Below are 16,416 nucleotides of genomic sequence, written 5' to 3'. Positions count from 1 at the left end.
TTTACAAGTGCTTTTGAATCGTCAAATAATTTACCACTGGTTCGGAATGCCGTTCCTACCGAGAAGAACCAGCAAGAAACTCGGCGGTTGCTCTTTTCAATTGTTCAATTTACAATAATATTCTATACTATACAAGCAATTGCAGACCCGCGCATTGCTGGAGCGAGTCAAATCCATGCTTTTTTATCATTTATGTCGGCGGTACCGACTTTTAGCTGTCAATACTTTGCTCACTGAGCATTACGTCATCTCCCCACTGTCGTCGTTGGACTATAAAATCAGACACGCTGTGCGTAGCGAGGCATTATTCGTCCGGTTGTTGCCGAGGACACTTCTCAGTAGGAATAGTCTGTCGTACTGTAGGTTTTAGAGTAGTGGTTACCTAAAGTGGTTCTGTTGGTTAAACGAGTTGTTATTGTGGTGGTTAGGTTAGATGGTTGGTTTGGGACCGGTGTAAGGGGTGGAGGAGCCGGTCTAGGTAGGTTAGGTTAGGTTTACCTAGTTACGCTGGTAGTTGTGACATGCAGTAAACGGAAGTATTGTCCTTAACACGTCTGAAGATCGCCTAGTGATCGAAGCAGACCCTAAGGATCTTCGCCTGCCTTCATCAATTCTTAAACAATCCTCGGACTCGATCCGACATTTACATAATCTTCGATTGTGTAATACGCTTTTGCCAGGAGCATACTTTTAATGGATTTTTTAAACTTTGGTAAAGGCAAGTCTAATATTGATTGGAATTTTATTATAAAATATTACACTCATTCCCACAAATGACGTTCCCACTTTTCTGAGGTGGAGCGTAGGAGTTGCGAGCTTATTACGATTTCTAGTTGGCCTGTCATGGAAATCACCGATTTTTTTTGTAGCTGAGGATGTTTTGTCGTACAAAAATTATATTATTGTAAATGTATTGAGAAGCTACTGTAAGAATACCTATTTCCTTAAATTTCTCTCGTAGGGAATCGCGCGGTTCTATGCTATGCTGTTCCTTTTCAAAACTGAGTAAAAATAGAAAGCTGTAGCATTTAATTCTCGGGCAATTTGATTTGGGCCTTATGATTGAAAAACTTTTGTTTGAAACCATAATTCCTGTCAAACCTGTATTGGATCCTATGATTATATTGTTCTTTCCTAGGCTGCGCAGCAAGCCTCATAGTCAAGTTAGGTTAGAATGCCTGTAGTGTTTGTTAACTCTTGGGCAATTTGAATAATTTATGTATCACAACAATATTGCTCTATTGCTTTTTTCTACACCTTTACCATGTAGTTGCACTATTTTCTTAAAGCAAATAGACTATACAATCGGCAAAGCCTTACCAGGCGATTTATCACCTGGTAAGGCACAATATTTACCTAGGATAGGCTGTGGCAGCGAACACTCCGCGCACGTCCTCAACGCTCAGCAGGCCGTCGCCCGACTTGTCCAGCTTGCGGAACGCCTGCTCCACTATAGCGCGACGAGACTCTGACATCGGAGGCTGAAGCAATAAAAAAAATATACAAATACATACTAATCTGAATAAGTCTGATTTTTTTAGGATTCCGTACCTCAAAAGGAAAAACGGAACCCTTATAGGATCACTTTCTTGTCTGTCTATCTGTCGTGTCTGTCAAGAAAACCTATAGGGTACTTCCTGTTGACCTAGAATCATGAAATTTGGCAGGTAGGTAGGTCTTATAGCACAAGTACAGGAATAAATCTGAAAACCACGAATTTATGGTTACATCATTAAAAAAAAATTAAAATATGTTTCAATTTTCAAAATAAGATAACTCTATACCAAGTAGGGTATCATATGAAAGGGCTTTACCTGTACTTTCTAAAATAGATATTTATTTATTTTTATGTATAATAGTTTTTGATTTATCATGCAAAATGTTGGCAAAATACCCGAGTACGGAACCCTCAGTGCGCGAGTTTGGCTCACACTTGGCCGGATTTTTTAGAATTGTAAAACTTAACTATACATATTAAATAGAGACAATAGGTAGCAAATAACGACATATTATGATAAGATGACGATGATAATGACTCACAATATTTAAAATACAAATATTGTAAGCCTTTTAAAAATAAAAAGGATAAAAGGCTTACAATAAATAAAATATTTATTTTATTTATTGTAAGCCTTTTATCCTTCCCTAGGATGCAAGATATCCTTCATCAACCCCGATCTACAAAAGGCCATGAAAAGCTAACAGACAGACACAATTTTGCATTAATTATAATATTAGTAAAGATTTTTTACTCACCCGAACTTGCTTCAGAAATTCGTCAAGGTTTATTGATCCACTGTTGTCTGTGTCAAACCTCTCAAACAACTCTTCTGCATCCTGAAAAAGGCTATATATTATAATACATCTCTTAGCTATAGTATTGGTATAAGCTTTCTGTACATGAAGGTGCTATTAACTATTCTATTTTTTATTCATTCATTATAGGCACATGCTTGACCACAATCACACCTAATGGAAAGTGATGCTATGGCTTAAGATGGGATGTTTACCAAGATTCCTCTGGTTGTACACAATCTCCGAAGTGAATTGACAGGTAAATCTAATGCTATTATAATATATACATTTAGACCTGTCATTCCTTTCTATTTAGGCCTGTCTAAACTAAACTATAGTTTAGAGAATGTGTACAACAGAATTAGCCACATTCTTGGCTCAAGGTTTACGTTTAGTTGAAGGGCAAACCACAAAGGGGTGGATTAGTCATATTTAAAATGCAAACTCTTACTCATACTACCTACTATTATAAAATGTGACTAATTCATAATCATTTGTCACTCAATAGATTACAATTTACAACAAATATCAGCACAATTATCTTTTATCCTCAGAAAAAAATTGTTTGTCAAAAATCAGAGGGCTCAAGTGTCACCAACCTCGTGGGATAGATCCAACCCAGTCTCCTGGATGCCTTTAAAGAACTCCTCCCTGTTCAGGTGCTTGCTGCCATCGTCATCCATTCTCCGAAAGATCCTGTAACAACAAAGTACATTGTTCTATGGCAGCTGTTGGATACGTAACATCTAGCATTGCAAAAGAAAATAATATCCTCATCAGAATATTTCTTGTCATTTTACCGCAGTTGCACAGCTGTAATCAGTTTTTCAAAATATTTCATACGTAGGATTGAACATTTTTCAGAAAATAAACTTTACATATTAATTTACCACACATGACGACTGTAGGGCTTTTTAATTTTATATGTTACTAAATGAAATGATGTCTGTGACTTCGTCTCTCCAAGTCCAAGTTCTAAGTCAAAATCCTACGATCCATGGATTTATACAAGATTAAAAGTAGCCTATGTTAATCTAAGGTATGATCTTATCTCCATTCCAAATTTCAGCCAAATCCGTCCTGTAATTTTTGCATGAAAGAGTAACAAACATCAATCCATACATACTTACAAACTTTCCTGTTTATAATATTAGTAGGATGATATGAGTATTGATTGAACTGACCTTCCAAGGCCAATGATACCCGACGCGCCTCGCGACAAGCATAGCAAGCGCAATTTCTCCAGCGGGTCAGTGGTGGAGTTGAGAGCTCTCCCACTCTTCTCCTTGAGCTCATCTTCCACACGGGAGTTTGGAGACTGCGGACGGTGGAGGGCAACTGTGCAACCAAACAATAATAAAAATCAAAGCCCATCAAACTATTGAACATTGTTGATTTATATGGATGATCAATTACTGACAGATTCCTAAATTCCTTATAGTATTGAAAAGATTAATAAGCAGGATAATGATAATAAACACAGCTATCTATTTCACATACATTTTTTTTTAATGTTTTGTCCTGGGCTGGTATTTTTTACAGCAGATCAATAAAAAAATATAATAAAAAACAAATGGGTATAATGAAAAACTGCCATACCGGTTCCAGGTTAGCACATCCATGTTCCAAGGTTCCATTTTATTATTTTTAAGGTTCATAGGTTCCATCTTAGACTGCATCATCACTTACCTACCACCAAGGGCTAACTTGTATCTGAATAAAATACAATAAAAAACAATATAATAATATAGATATAAATGTTGGTTTCATTTTATTTCTTAAGAGTTGATTATAAATAATCAGCATATTTTGCAGATTAGTCGTGGACTGGTAAAGACGCATAATCAGCCTATCTCTAACTATAATTAATTTAAGATTCAAGTCATCTAGATATAGAAAATTTGAAGTAGAAACTGCACGGTCACATGTTTAAACAGCTTACCTAGTGTAGTCAGGGCTTAAGTTCAACTAATCAATACCTCCAAGATACCTATTAGGTATGTCTCATCAACTGATTATTGAGTAATGCCTGCTTTCAATATTCATCTATCTGTATCTCAATAAGTTAAGTAACTTCATACAAACAAATCAAAAACCTCATACTTTCTTGCTAAGTAGCAACATTGTTTAACTTTTTTCACAGTACCTAATAACATTGCCAAGGGTATAACAGATAGAATGTAGGATGCTAAATAAAAAGTAAAAAAAGTAGCTTATGTCTGTCTCCGGGATGCATATTATCTCTAAGGATCGGCCTTCAAAAGATAACAAGAACACTTAATATTAGTATGGATAGATGTAAAATAATATGGCAGTTAAGGTTTACATAAGCACCTGACATCATGATCTTAATAAAGTGAACTGTTTAATTACAAGAATTTGAGTTGCTTATCATACACAATAAAGATTTTGAAGGAAATTAAGTGCTTTTCCAGTAAACTAAGTCAAAAAAAAAAGATGCATTCGAGGTAAAGTTGAGTAGGAAAAAATGCATAAAATTGAACTGATCTTTCCTTCAAAGCACATTTATTCATGTCATTATTTACAATTTTATATAAGTAAGTATATTTATACGCACACTTATTTATTTATTATTACGTATATTTCAGGCCTATCGGAGAAATCGAAACGCCGACAAAATGAAAGAGGTATGAATTATGACCATTTTTTTTTTAATAATATGTAGTAATAACTTACTGAAATTAACGCGATTTTTTTCCAAAAATGCCGTCTGCGATATTTAAATTGTTATTGTTACTGGCTAAGTATTACTTTTAGTAGAAAACTTTAAATTATGCTCAGTACTTTTCCTTCGCCATTTTTGTAAAACTTACCATTGGAATTTGTTGTAGAGTTTTCCATTTTTGCACTAAGCGTACAGGGACTTAATAAATAAAGAAATTCACTAATGTAATCACGGAATCACTTGACTTAAAAAGTTAAATATTTAAGTACCTTTTAACACGATATAAATTTTAAAACGTAACTGAACTGAACACGACGCGTCTTCCTCGCCACCGACCAGAAAAATAAGCGAGCACCACAGACGAATAACCACAGAACAAAATAGCGAACAGTGAAACATTCGTATATTTTTAGTGGTTCGAATATTATTAGCATAAAGCATGGAATACACTACAGCACAAAAACATGCATTAGGGCTAATTCTGTATATCACAATATGTAAACTAAACTAAATTGACTGGTCTAAATCAAGTGCTATGCTTTTCCACAGGGAGCATTATGAAAGGACCAGCAGATACATATTTTAGGCTTGTTGTTAATTTCGAAACCATAACTTGGCGAAACAGATCTCCATCTCAAACAAGCAAGTTGGTATTGAAGTTGGATGCGTGTGTAGAGGCTTATGTAATAGATATTCTGGATTATACGGGCTCGGGCGGTGGCGTCCTACGCAAAATGCCGAATAATATGTAGTAACTACTAACTACCATCTAAGGCAACTACCTACCTAAATTGAAAAAGTACTCTGGTTTTAATTAAATTCAGTCAACAACAAATACACCTATTACTGAGATCGTACAACGCCACAACGTTGCGTAAGACCCCACAGGATTCGTAGGTACTTATTGCTAGTATTTTGAATAGGTATCGAATACGCGAGGACCGTCAGCAGAATCGGGCCCGCTGTAATAATGCGTGAGAAGAGGTCACATCAGCGCCGACCTCCGCTGACGTAGATACCTATATTGATTCAACAAATTCCAATGCAGGTCAAGAACGTTCATTCTTTTCCGTTTTCACGAAAGCTGCTACCTACTTCACAAGGACGTGGCATGATACTTTCAAAAGGAAAATGTTTTAAGGAGGATCCACACCTGCGAGCTAAATAGCTCATGAGCTGTTTAGCTCGCAGTTGTATCAAGTTGAAGTTGCCGATGCGAAAAGAGCCGTTCAAGGTGAACGCACACCTCGAACCGCCGAAATACTGCATTCAGCTTTATACACGTACACACCTGCGAGTTGTACTACTCATGAGCCGCGCGAGTATGGATCCTCTTTTATGGCAGGGGTTCGTTTAGTGCGTATGAACGCAGCCCAGACACGCAATCAGTGCACGCAATGTACCTACCAAGGCAGAAGTCGAATATAATTAATGGCGAACAAAATGGTGTAATTACAATTCTGATCAAAATACATTTTTCTTTAATCCGAACGTTTTTGGCCCACTGATACAAATCTGAACTCATTTCCAAGCGAAACGGCCTAGAACTGTACTGAAATTGAGTCCAAAGTTCGTGATTTTGATGAAAACGCTAACAACAATTTTATTACATTAGAGTTTCAATAGCTTTCAATGGAGAACCTTAAGTTATTTGTTTATTCTGTAAATATTTAGTGCAATAATTATATTGTTTTTTCGCCAGCTCCTCAAATTATAATATTATACCTACTTATGTACTTATGAAATAAAGTGTGCTGAAATGTTTGTTGGGTGTGGACAACGGGACAAATAGGTACCTATACAGTACACTACGCACTAAATAACTATGTTCAGTTCTAGACGTTCCACAATGTAAATTCATGATTGCTACGTAAGTCGGTAGGTCTACTTATTTCAAATAACTGCAACAATCATTAGCCCCGCGGGTTTAAGAAGCGAAGATTGACAGTTGTGATGCGTCGTATAAAAGACGCTCTTCCACTCCATAGGTAGCGTCATTTACATACATTTAGTTATATGTGGCTCTAAAATATATGTACGTAAAATAACATGATGAGGAAAACATCAGGCGGATGATTATAAATAACGAATCTGGCAAGCAAGATTTCTTACGAAATCAGTAGTTATTTCTTTGGCGCGCCCGATGCGGTCGATGCGTGATAAGGACCAGCACAAACCGAGCGTGTCACGTGGATTTGAGGTGGATGAGGTGGTGCTAGTGAGCTCATATTATTCAATCTTATGTGAAATTACCTAAATAAGCTGAGTTAAGGCAGATTGTCTTGCGCTGCGTCTGTCTCTTGTTCACTCTGTAGTCTGTACGGTCTGTACCTACTTATGTGAAAGTAAATAAGATGAGTCAAGTTAGGGCAGATTGTCTTGCGCTGCGTCTGCTTCGGCCCAGCTCGGAGTGGGTGCGTCCGGCGTGATGGGCAGTGGGTGCGTCCTGCGCGGTGGGCAGTGGGTGCGAAGCCATACTCTCCATGCCGCTCTCGATTAGGACCGGCCCGTGTGTCTTCCTTCCAATTTCTTGTAAATAACGCTGGCCACCCCGCAGGACGCACCCACTCACACCTGGCCCGCAGACTAAGTGTAGGTACTAAATTGCGTTCAGCTTAATATTAATGTAACAACTTACCAGAGCTCATGATGCCGAGAGTATTGTCCTTATCCTTGTCGTTCTTTCTGGGTGTCGGTGTGTTGGTTTCGTAGTTGAAGCAGGCTGTAAACATTGACAAATTAAACATTGAATAAATAAGTCTCCAAAACAGCTTGGCTTAGCAAAGAAGATGTCGCGAGTTTATTGAACCTTGAATCGGTACAGTAGGTAGATAGAATATAGTTACTACTATCTACCACACAACTTAATTGTATTCTCAACATCCTCCGCATGGATTTAAGTTTTTGAAAATCCCGGTTTTAGAAAATAACTACCTGGGTAGGTTTAAATTTCCGGGACAAAATTAGCCTGTGTCACTCTCTAACTCAACATAACAGTCGCTTGAATTTGAAACACGACATATAAGTACAACATAAATTACGTACATATTACAAGCCCTATAAATGGACCTACCTATCTATGTCTTTTTAACAAATTAACCTAATTTTTTACAGCACGCATCGAGGGACATGATATCACATTAGTTTTAGCTGCCTTCAGTTTGCGTGAAATATCAGTTATGTTTTATGTATATATGACTTTCTAAATTTTTCACGGCCCAATTTTTTTTTAAATTCATTAAGGTGGTGCAAAAATATACTGTCTATAACATTTTACAAACAGACAGACAGACAACAAAGTGATCCTATAAGGGTTCCGTTTTTCCTTTTGAGGTACGGAACCCTAAAAGTCAAAAACGTTGTGGCAGAATCGTTATGTACCTATGTTATCTAGTCTCTATCAGGCCTGTGCTGCGGAACTATTATTCGTAGGCTACATAGTTCAGACCTACTTATTTAGGAAATCAATAAGCCACATAAAGTGTAGGTCATTATATTTCGTGACGCCCGCCGCACCGTTTCAAATGTTGTTCGTATCTATCTAGGCTAGATTCAATTTAATAATAGGTTTGAATAGAACTATTACGGAAAGCAGCTAAGGGTATTCGACTCCACTATAGTTTTATTACAAGTAGGTACCTATAAGTAAATTAGTATCCTAATAACCTAGTCCAAAATATAGACCGAGTTTACTTACTTATTGGATAGCTAAGTATCACCTACTTTCTCAGCTATGAGTCAAGACCGATATTAATTATCTACTTTTTATATGAGATAAAACACGTAGGTAATCAACTCAAAATTGCAATGTTAAGGTAGATCCACATTTGCGCACACGCACGAATCATGCATGCATGCGCATCATGAACGTGTTTACGAATGGTTTGCGAGCGGTTCCCATGCATTGTACCTACAAGCCATGATGTGCACAATTTATGTTTGTGAGTTTTTGAAAGTGAGTAAACGCACTTGCGACATATGTACACGAGCGCATAGAGACAATGACGCGTCCATGATAGGTGTTCGATGCGCGCTATATTAGCGGTTCGTGCGCGTGCGCAAGTGTGGATCTACTCTTACTCTCTACTAACTAGCTCTTATCCAATATTCTAGAATCTAAATAGATCACGACAATTTTTAAAACACCTAAAATATGTTGTGTCAGGCATAACTGGGCTAAAACTTTTGGTCATGGAAAAAGATTGATGGCGTTAGATAGACGTACCAAGGTATTCTTGTTTGTTCTTGAATATTCCATGAGTACCGAGATACATTATAATACAATACAGTAGTTACCTATATAAAGTTTATTGATAGGATGTAAGTACCTATTGTTTATCGATATGAGACGCTAGATTCAAAGTCACGGTCCAGCAAGTCGCACAACACGCGTAAGCCAAGCCCACGCAATTAAATCCAAATAAGCCAAGTCGTATCAATTTAAATAAGGTTAGCATACACAACTATATAGGTAGTAGGTACACACGTAGAAATAAATAGGATAAACAAGGGTGCAAAACACCCTGGTAACCCTATAACGTGAAGTATACCAATTTGCACTTGGTCAGCGCTCGAGGGCTATAAATCCTTATTCCCGACCCGAGACCCGTGCCAGCAGTAAGCCGGATAAGGGTTGATGATATATTGATAATGATGATGATGTGCGTAGACATAGGTGCACTCTCAATTCCTTCACTTTCATAGTAGTGGGAGGATTGGGAGGACGACAATCTGACACCACCGGGGATAGATCAGCCGTATGACCGACGTGACGAGGAGGCACGAGGGCTTAAAGCCGTGAACCCGAATAGGAGTTCTATGCTTCTATACATAATATTTGGACTGGAAAGGTAGAGGCATAAGTAAACGTGAATGGCGGAAACATCTCACACTTGCGATTTGCAGACAACATAGTCATACTGGCTGAATCGCTGCAGCACCTTGAGGAAATGCTGTTGAGCTTAGCTGTTCTTTCAGACGCTTGAGATTATGTGCAAAAGGTAGGCACCTCAAATAAAGATTTTTCTTCCTTTCTTTCTTTCTAGTAGTAAGTAATACAAATGTAACAGACCTATTGTAATTTGTGTTGGCAACACCTCGTTCTCACGTTCGGTGTTGCTTGGTGTTGGTAGTTATGCTGTGGTCGTGACGTCAGAGCCCCCTCCATCGAGACGAAAAAGATGGCGCTAGGGCGAGGACGTGGCGTGGAACGACAAGCTTCAGTTGCTGTTTGCGCTCCGACCGATTTACATTGCATTATACGGGTTGATTTTACTATCTGAGAGTTTAATTTTTAACATCAGAAGTGTGTAGTAACTTACGCTTTGAGGAAAAATCGGTCGAAACGCAAACGTACTTTTCCACCTAGAGGTCTTCAAGTGCCAGGACACCGTCGGCCGCGATGGAAACGTAATAAGGTATCTCGTAAAGATACCGAAACTGTGAGTACTTTGAATAATTATTAAAGATTAAGTGAATATGGTTTAAATTACTAAATCGTATTCTCAAACTTTTGTATAGTCAGGTGAGATAATTCGTTACTAAACTAAGTTGAAGGTATCAGCTAAAAGTCTGGCACGATTTAATATTGCGTACAGTCTATAAGTGGCCCTCGTGGGAATAGTGATCGGTAAACGAAATTGTCTTTTAGTTCCAAATTCAAAGGAATATGTTTTAAAATGGTTAATTTTTAGTTTGTTCGAATTTTATTTTGGAACTAAATGTTAAATTCACGTTTGTCCCAACTTTTTTTTTTCGAACAAAATATTATTTAAATTATAGTGGGTCAATTATTATAGTAGCATCAGTAATATACGTCCTTAGAAGATAATAATTTAAAAACGTGTGACGATTGAGCTAGTTATTTACATAGAAGTTTTTATAATAAAAATATTAAACATGTGGGTAGACGAACAAGTTAAAATGTTATAGTGGTAGTGGTAAAAGTAATCGAAGAATGTCTTAGGTTAGTCAAACTTCACAAGTGAAATGTTAGCTCAGAGATATAAATCATGATAACCAATCCCGAACTCGTATACTGAAATGAAATGAAATTTATTTATTTGCTGAATATCAGTTGTTGAGTTCAAAATTATAACTAAGTAGCGACCTTCATATTCTACTTCATAAGCATGCAAATATTTAATACTCATCAGGAATAATCCGTACAAATAATCCTGATGAGACCAAAAAGTGAATTAATTTCTATGGTAACATGTCTCTTAATTAAATGTCAATATTAATATTATAATAATAAGTTATTATATTAATTGTAAGTAAATGTTACATAATATATGGGGTTAAAAAGTGTATATTTTTGATACATGTCACGAGGCGTTTATAGATACTGGAAGTAGTTGTCCGCGCATATCAAAGTCGTTAGTAAAGGGATTTCAGTTTAAAAACATTTATTTATCAATAAAGAGCATAACAGTCTTTAAGATATCAGGAATTACAGCTATTTACATTTACAATGGTAGGTACTTACGCACATGATATCAAGTATCCATTTTAGTACTTCATATTATCAACATTGAATAATTGTGTGGGTAAGTAATAACATCCATACGTTTATAATACTAGTTTTTAGGGAAGTTTTCGTAATTGTTCTTCTTTTAAAGCATAATTGGGAGTGTATATATCCTGTTATTATTTTCCTGATAGGAATACAAGTTTGAAGCGCGTACGAGTGACTTATATTTAGAATTTTCGTATCTTTATAGAGGTAATTCTTTATTCTTTCTTTATTTGCATTCATGTCTTACATCATAAATAAAAAAAAATATCATAATATTACAACATGAAGCCCCGTTGGGGCGTTGCAAAGTAAAACATATGTAAATAATCAAAGGTAATATTACAATTCTTATGAAATATGAAATATGAATAGCAAAAATTATGAATTAATTATATGGTCATTAAATAAAAATAAAATAAAAAGGTCACATATAAATAAAGATTATGGGAGTTTTCAAATTATGTCCTATTATAACTAATCAGACATTTAAAAAAAAAGTACTTACAAATAAAAAGTGGTTAACAAAGTTATCACAATCTTCTTTTATCGTATTATCATATTATTGAGGTATATTCATTCAATAGTTCATGCACACTGTAGTAACATTTTTGGATTAGCCATTTTTTTTAGTTTTGTTTAAATATTGTTTCTTTTGTTTCATCTATTATTATTGCTATACAGGTTATTTAAATCAGTAAATATTTAAAAAAGAGGCTTTGTTGCAGTTTTAAATAAGTACTGTACAGGTTTACCTTAGTGCTACCTAAGTAAATAATTAATTAGATAGATAATAACTTTAAACTATTACAGTAAAGATTATTTACATATGAAGTTTTAGTTTTATTTTTTTATATTCTGCGTGCTCATCGACATAGGCATCCCCTTTTCGATATACTATTCAATATACAATAGAATAGAATAGACTAGACTAGAATAGAATATGATATAATAATTCAAGTAAACTTTTACAAATGCTTTTGAATCGTCAAAATAATTTACCATGCATTACAATATGATGTTTGACTAGATCGTTATAATATTAGGGCGTACTTTTGGCATACAAGATGAATAATTTTACGTAAGGTTTCTATTTAAAGATAAAGCTGAATTTTTTTGTTGATACAAGGGTTTTTAGCAGAATTACAAAAAGGTAATAAAAAAAAAAAACAAAATGTGTTAACATTCCTTTTGATTCAATTGCGTTAAGCGAATTTATTTTTACGTTATAGGTATGTACCTATTGGGTACTAGGGAGTAATAACTTGCTTGGACGGAATGTAACAGAGTGATCCGATTTGGTTTATCCCCGAGAAAAGTAATGTAATAATGTAATAGTAGACTCGTATACACATTGACCTCTGAAAGCGTTTTAGCTATTTTTTGTCCATCCAAACAGAGAACCGGTTTGTATACATGTACAAGTCGATTAGATTGAACTAGAACGAAGGTAAAAGGATTGTAAATTATATTTTGATAAAATAGACACAGACAGACTAGTAACGATGAAAGTAATATTTCTCTTCAGAGTTAGAACTATTGCCTGTAGTCTGTTCAATTCAAAAGTTTTGTTGCATTTGTTGGGTACCTGCTTCAAAAACAAATAATAATTACGGATTGTGGTGTGTATAATATGATAATGAAGCTTTATTTAGTTTGTAAAGTCATAGTATATCATTAATAATGCAAATTAGAATAATATTTAAAAAAAAAAATAACTATGATTTATGTTGGTAGTTAATACCTAATATTACAAATGTGGGTAAAAGCTTCACATTTGCGTTGAACAAAGAAATATTCTTGTCCGGATAGCTGAGTGGGTATTATTAACTTGAGAAATTCTCATTTAAAAGATTACAATAAGAGGGTAGACAAATGCAACATTTTTATGCTCTCAGCTGCAATTCTGTGCTATAATCAGGACAGGCCGAAAATAATAAAGAGTGACAGTAAGAGTATATTGTGCGAATAGAAATATTAGATAGCATACAGTGGCAGTAGATGAATTCCCTGCGTGAATGGACAGATGAATGAGTTAAAAAGAAAGTCTTGGTTCTGGCAGTGGCATGCATCGGTGTCGCTCATAATCCATGACTCTCTGTTTATCATTTTTAATTAGCCTAATAATTATTTGAGATAGCGTAATTAATAGTTGCATATATGGAATATGAAATACCAATTATTATTATTGTTTGATACTAGAGTAATTCATGAATTAAAATAGTTTGTGGGTTATAAGATTATATTTGGTGGCCAACCCTCGTAATTAATAATGCAGTGAACTAGTGAAATCATTAATATAACTGCAGTTAAGATATTGATTAGTTTAAAAAGTGATAGTTTTAGTATGATAATAATTATTTAAAGTTAACTTTGATAGCACCAGCTTTACAATCAAATGATCCGTTTATAATAATAAAGCATTGATAGTTAAAATAAAATGGATGAGATCAAATATGATTCTTATGAGATCAAATACCTTGTATTATGGTGAACTAGGCACCGGTGATCCCTTGCGTGGATGCGCGGTAGATAAAGATAATGTGGTGATTGCATACGTGGATGAATAGTGTCGGAGCACTGTGTGGGTGCACGATGCTATGGCATTGAGTATGTGTTCAGAATTTAGTAAAGGATTTTGAGATTTAGTAAAGAGGTATGATCTGATTTTAATCGTGAGTGCTAATGCATTGCTTTTTAAAGAATATTCATGGAGTATTAAAAACCGTGTTGGCAAGGCTACCTTGTGTATTATGTTGAGTAATCTATTTAAAATTAAGTATGTATAGCAACATAATTGATACAACGAGCCGTGATAAAATTTTGGAAGATTAATTAGTTGGAATATTGCACCATGGATATAAGATATCACACTGGGATACGAAGCTTGAACTTTGATAAAATATTCGAAAGATAATTGGGAATATTGTACCATGAATATAAAATATCACATTGGAATACGATGCTTAAACTTGAAGGCGAACTTGGTACGCTTAAGTGAGTGAAATGCTCTTTAAGTGCAAGTAGTCTTCAAGTGGTCTTCTATAATGCTTAGAACTTGATGGCGAACTTGGTACGCTTAAGTGAGCGAAATGCTCTTTAAGTGCAAGTGGTCTTCAAGTGGTCTTCTATGATGCTTGGAACTTGAAGGTGAACTTGGTACACTTAAGTGAGCGAAATGTTCTTTAAGTGCAAGTGATCTTCAAGTGGTCTTCACCAACTTGGTACGCTTAAGTGAGCGAAATGTTCTTTAAGTGCAAGTGGTCTTGACCAACTTGCTGCATTTAAGTGAGCGAAACGCTCTTTAAGTGCAGTTGGTTTTCAACTACGACAAATCTGGTCCCCTAAGTGTGGCAAAGTCCCTTTAGATGCGGTTGTTTTGTTTTTAAATTGAAAGCTGTTGTTGTGATGAGTGATAACGAATGGACAATATTCCTGGATCTTACGAGTACATAGTGGAGGTGTCTTGTTAAGTTGCAAGCTGTCGTATGATTGTGAAGTGATAAGTGACAATGAATGGGCAATATTCCTTAGGAAGTTAGGAAGGATCCTTACAAGTAGGTAATGTGAATCAGGTGTTAACGGTTGTTTATTTTGCAGTAATTTTATCCCGACTCGTGGGGTGCCCGGGGCGGGCACCATGCAGCATGGCCGTGTTGGCAACACCTCGTTCTCACGTTCGGTGTTGCTTGGTGTTGGTAGTTATGCTGTGGTCGTGACGTCAGAGCCCCCTCCATCGAGACGAAAAAGATGGCGCTAGGGCGAGGACGTGGCGTGGAACGACAAGCTTCAGTTGCTGTTTGCGCTCCGACCGATTTACATTGCATTATACGGGTTGATTTTACTATCTGAGAGTTTAATTTTTAACATTTGTAGCAAAAAAGCCGGCTGCCACGACCTCCGCCCTCGGTATAATGATGGTAGTGGTATTTTAAAGAACATATTGGTAATGTCACACGGTTTACCGTTTCATCGATCGGTATACGTAAATTATGCAGGTAGGTAGGTAAGTTCTACCTACCTACGCTTAATTACCGAGTGAAACGCGATATTGTCTGTCGTAAATAATAATTATTAAGTATGGGTTGTTGTTTTTAATCTACCTAATCAGAAAAAGTCAATATCGAATTCAATCATAGAAAACGATATGGGTAGCTGTACCTACGTAATGGGATAGACAAAAGTTCCATTCAGGTTCACCTTTAAAATAAAGACTAAAATCGTACTTTGGACAGGATATTTGATACATAAAGTTAAAATAGCGCGTGAGAACAAGATGAGATGTCACATTGAACATTTACTGAAGCACTAGTGTTATTAGGTTACCTACCTTCTTACCAGTAACTTAGAACATCGATGCTTAGAACACATGAACATGAAATGATCAATGAAATGATCCTTACATGAAACTGAGTCAATTTTATTGATTTTCATGGACAACTCACGCTTGACCAAAAAACTGACTCCGCCAAAATTGTTTTCATAAAAAAAGCGCAAATGGTTCCTCAGATGTTTTCCCTGTATCTTCTATGGTTTCAGATTTCCCCATACTGTCCAAGTTAAAAAACACACTGTATGTGGATATGCTGTAGGTACATCGATGTGTAGGTACCCATCATGTACCCATGCTGTAACTTAATTACTAAAAATTACATACCCGCCATGGAGGCGCTGCTCATTTTGCCTCGTGTGAAATCAATCTTGATATTTTTTAATTCTTAAAATCTCGAAATATGATAATTTATTTAATATGCCTGTTGAAAATATTTAGCTTTTTTATTTAAATAATTTTCAGCTTTGATATAAAAACAAAGTGAAAACAAAAGAAACAAATTTGACAGGTAGGTTCAAACATTTTTATTTTCATAGTATTAGGTAGGTTTTTAGTTTCAAATATAATCAAATAGTTCTTAGTAACTAG

At 35.7% G+C, this 16,416-nt stretch overlaps 1 protein-coding gene across 3 annotated transcripts in view; it reads right to left on the bottom strand.

Moving 5' to 3' along the window:
• The window catches only part of LOC123866876 (calcyphosin-like protein), a 45,497-nt gene that overhangs the window by 2,812 nt on the left and 26,269 nt on the right, over window positions 1-16,416 (bottom strand). The window contains exons 1-6 of one of the 3 annotated variants that reach the window (XM_045908625.1): window positions 16,153-16,282; window positions 7,620-7,703; window positions 3,480-3,633; window positions 2,895-2,991; window positions 2,257-2,337; window positions 1,357-1,481 (exon numbers count right to left, since the gene is read on the bottom strand). In XM_045908625.1, coding sequence (XP_045764581.1) covers window positions 1,357-1,481; window positions 2,257-2,337; window positions 2,895-2,991; window positions 3,480-3,633; window positions 7,620-7,703; window positions 16,153-16,174 — 563 coding nt within the window. In that variant the 5' untranslated portion in view covers window positions 16,175-16,282. Of the gene's footprint in view, window positions 1-1,356; window positions 1,482-2,256; window positions 2,338-2,894; window positions 2,992-3,479; window positions 3,634-5,129; window positions 5,342-7,619; window positions 7,704-16,152; window positions 16,283-16,416 lie in introns of those variants that run through there. The other 2 variants (XM_045908624.1, XM_045908626.1) reach the window with 2 other exon arrangements.

Source organism: Maniola jurtina, chromosome 7 (assembly GCF_905333055.1).
Source record: "Maniola jurtina chromosome 7, ilManJurt1.1, whole genome shotgun sequence".
In the NCBI taxonomy this organism is placed as follows: Eukaryota; Metazoa; Arthropoda; class Insecta; order Lepidoptera; family Nymphalidae; genus Maniola; species Maniola jurtina.
The sequence above is the reverse complement of the archived record's forward strand: the minus strand, read 5'-3'. Positions and strand labels throughout refer to the sequence as shown.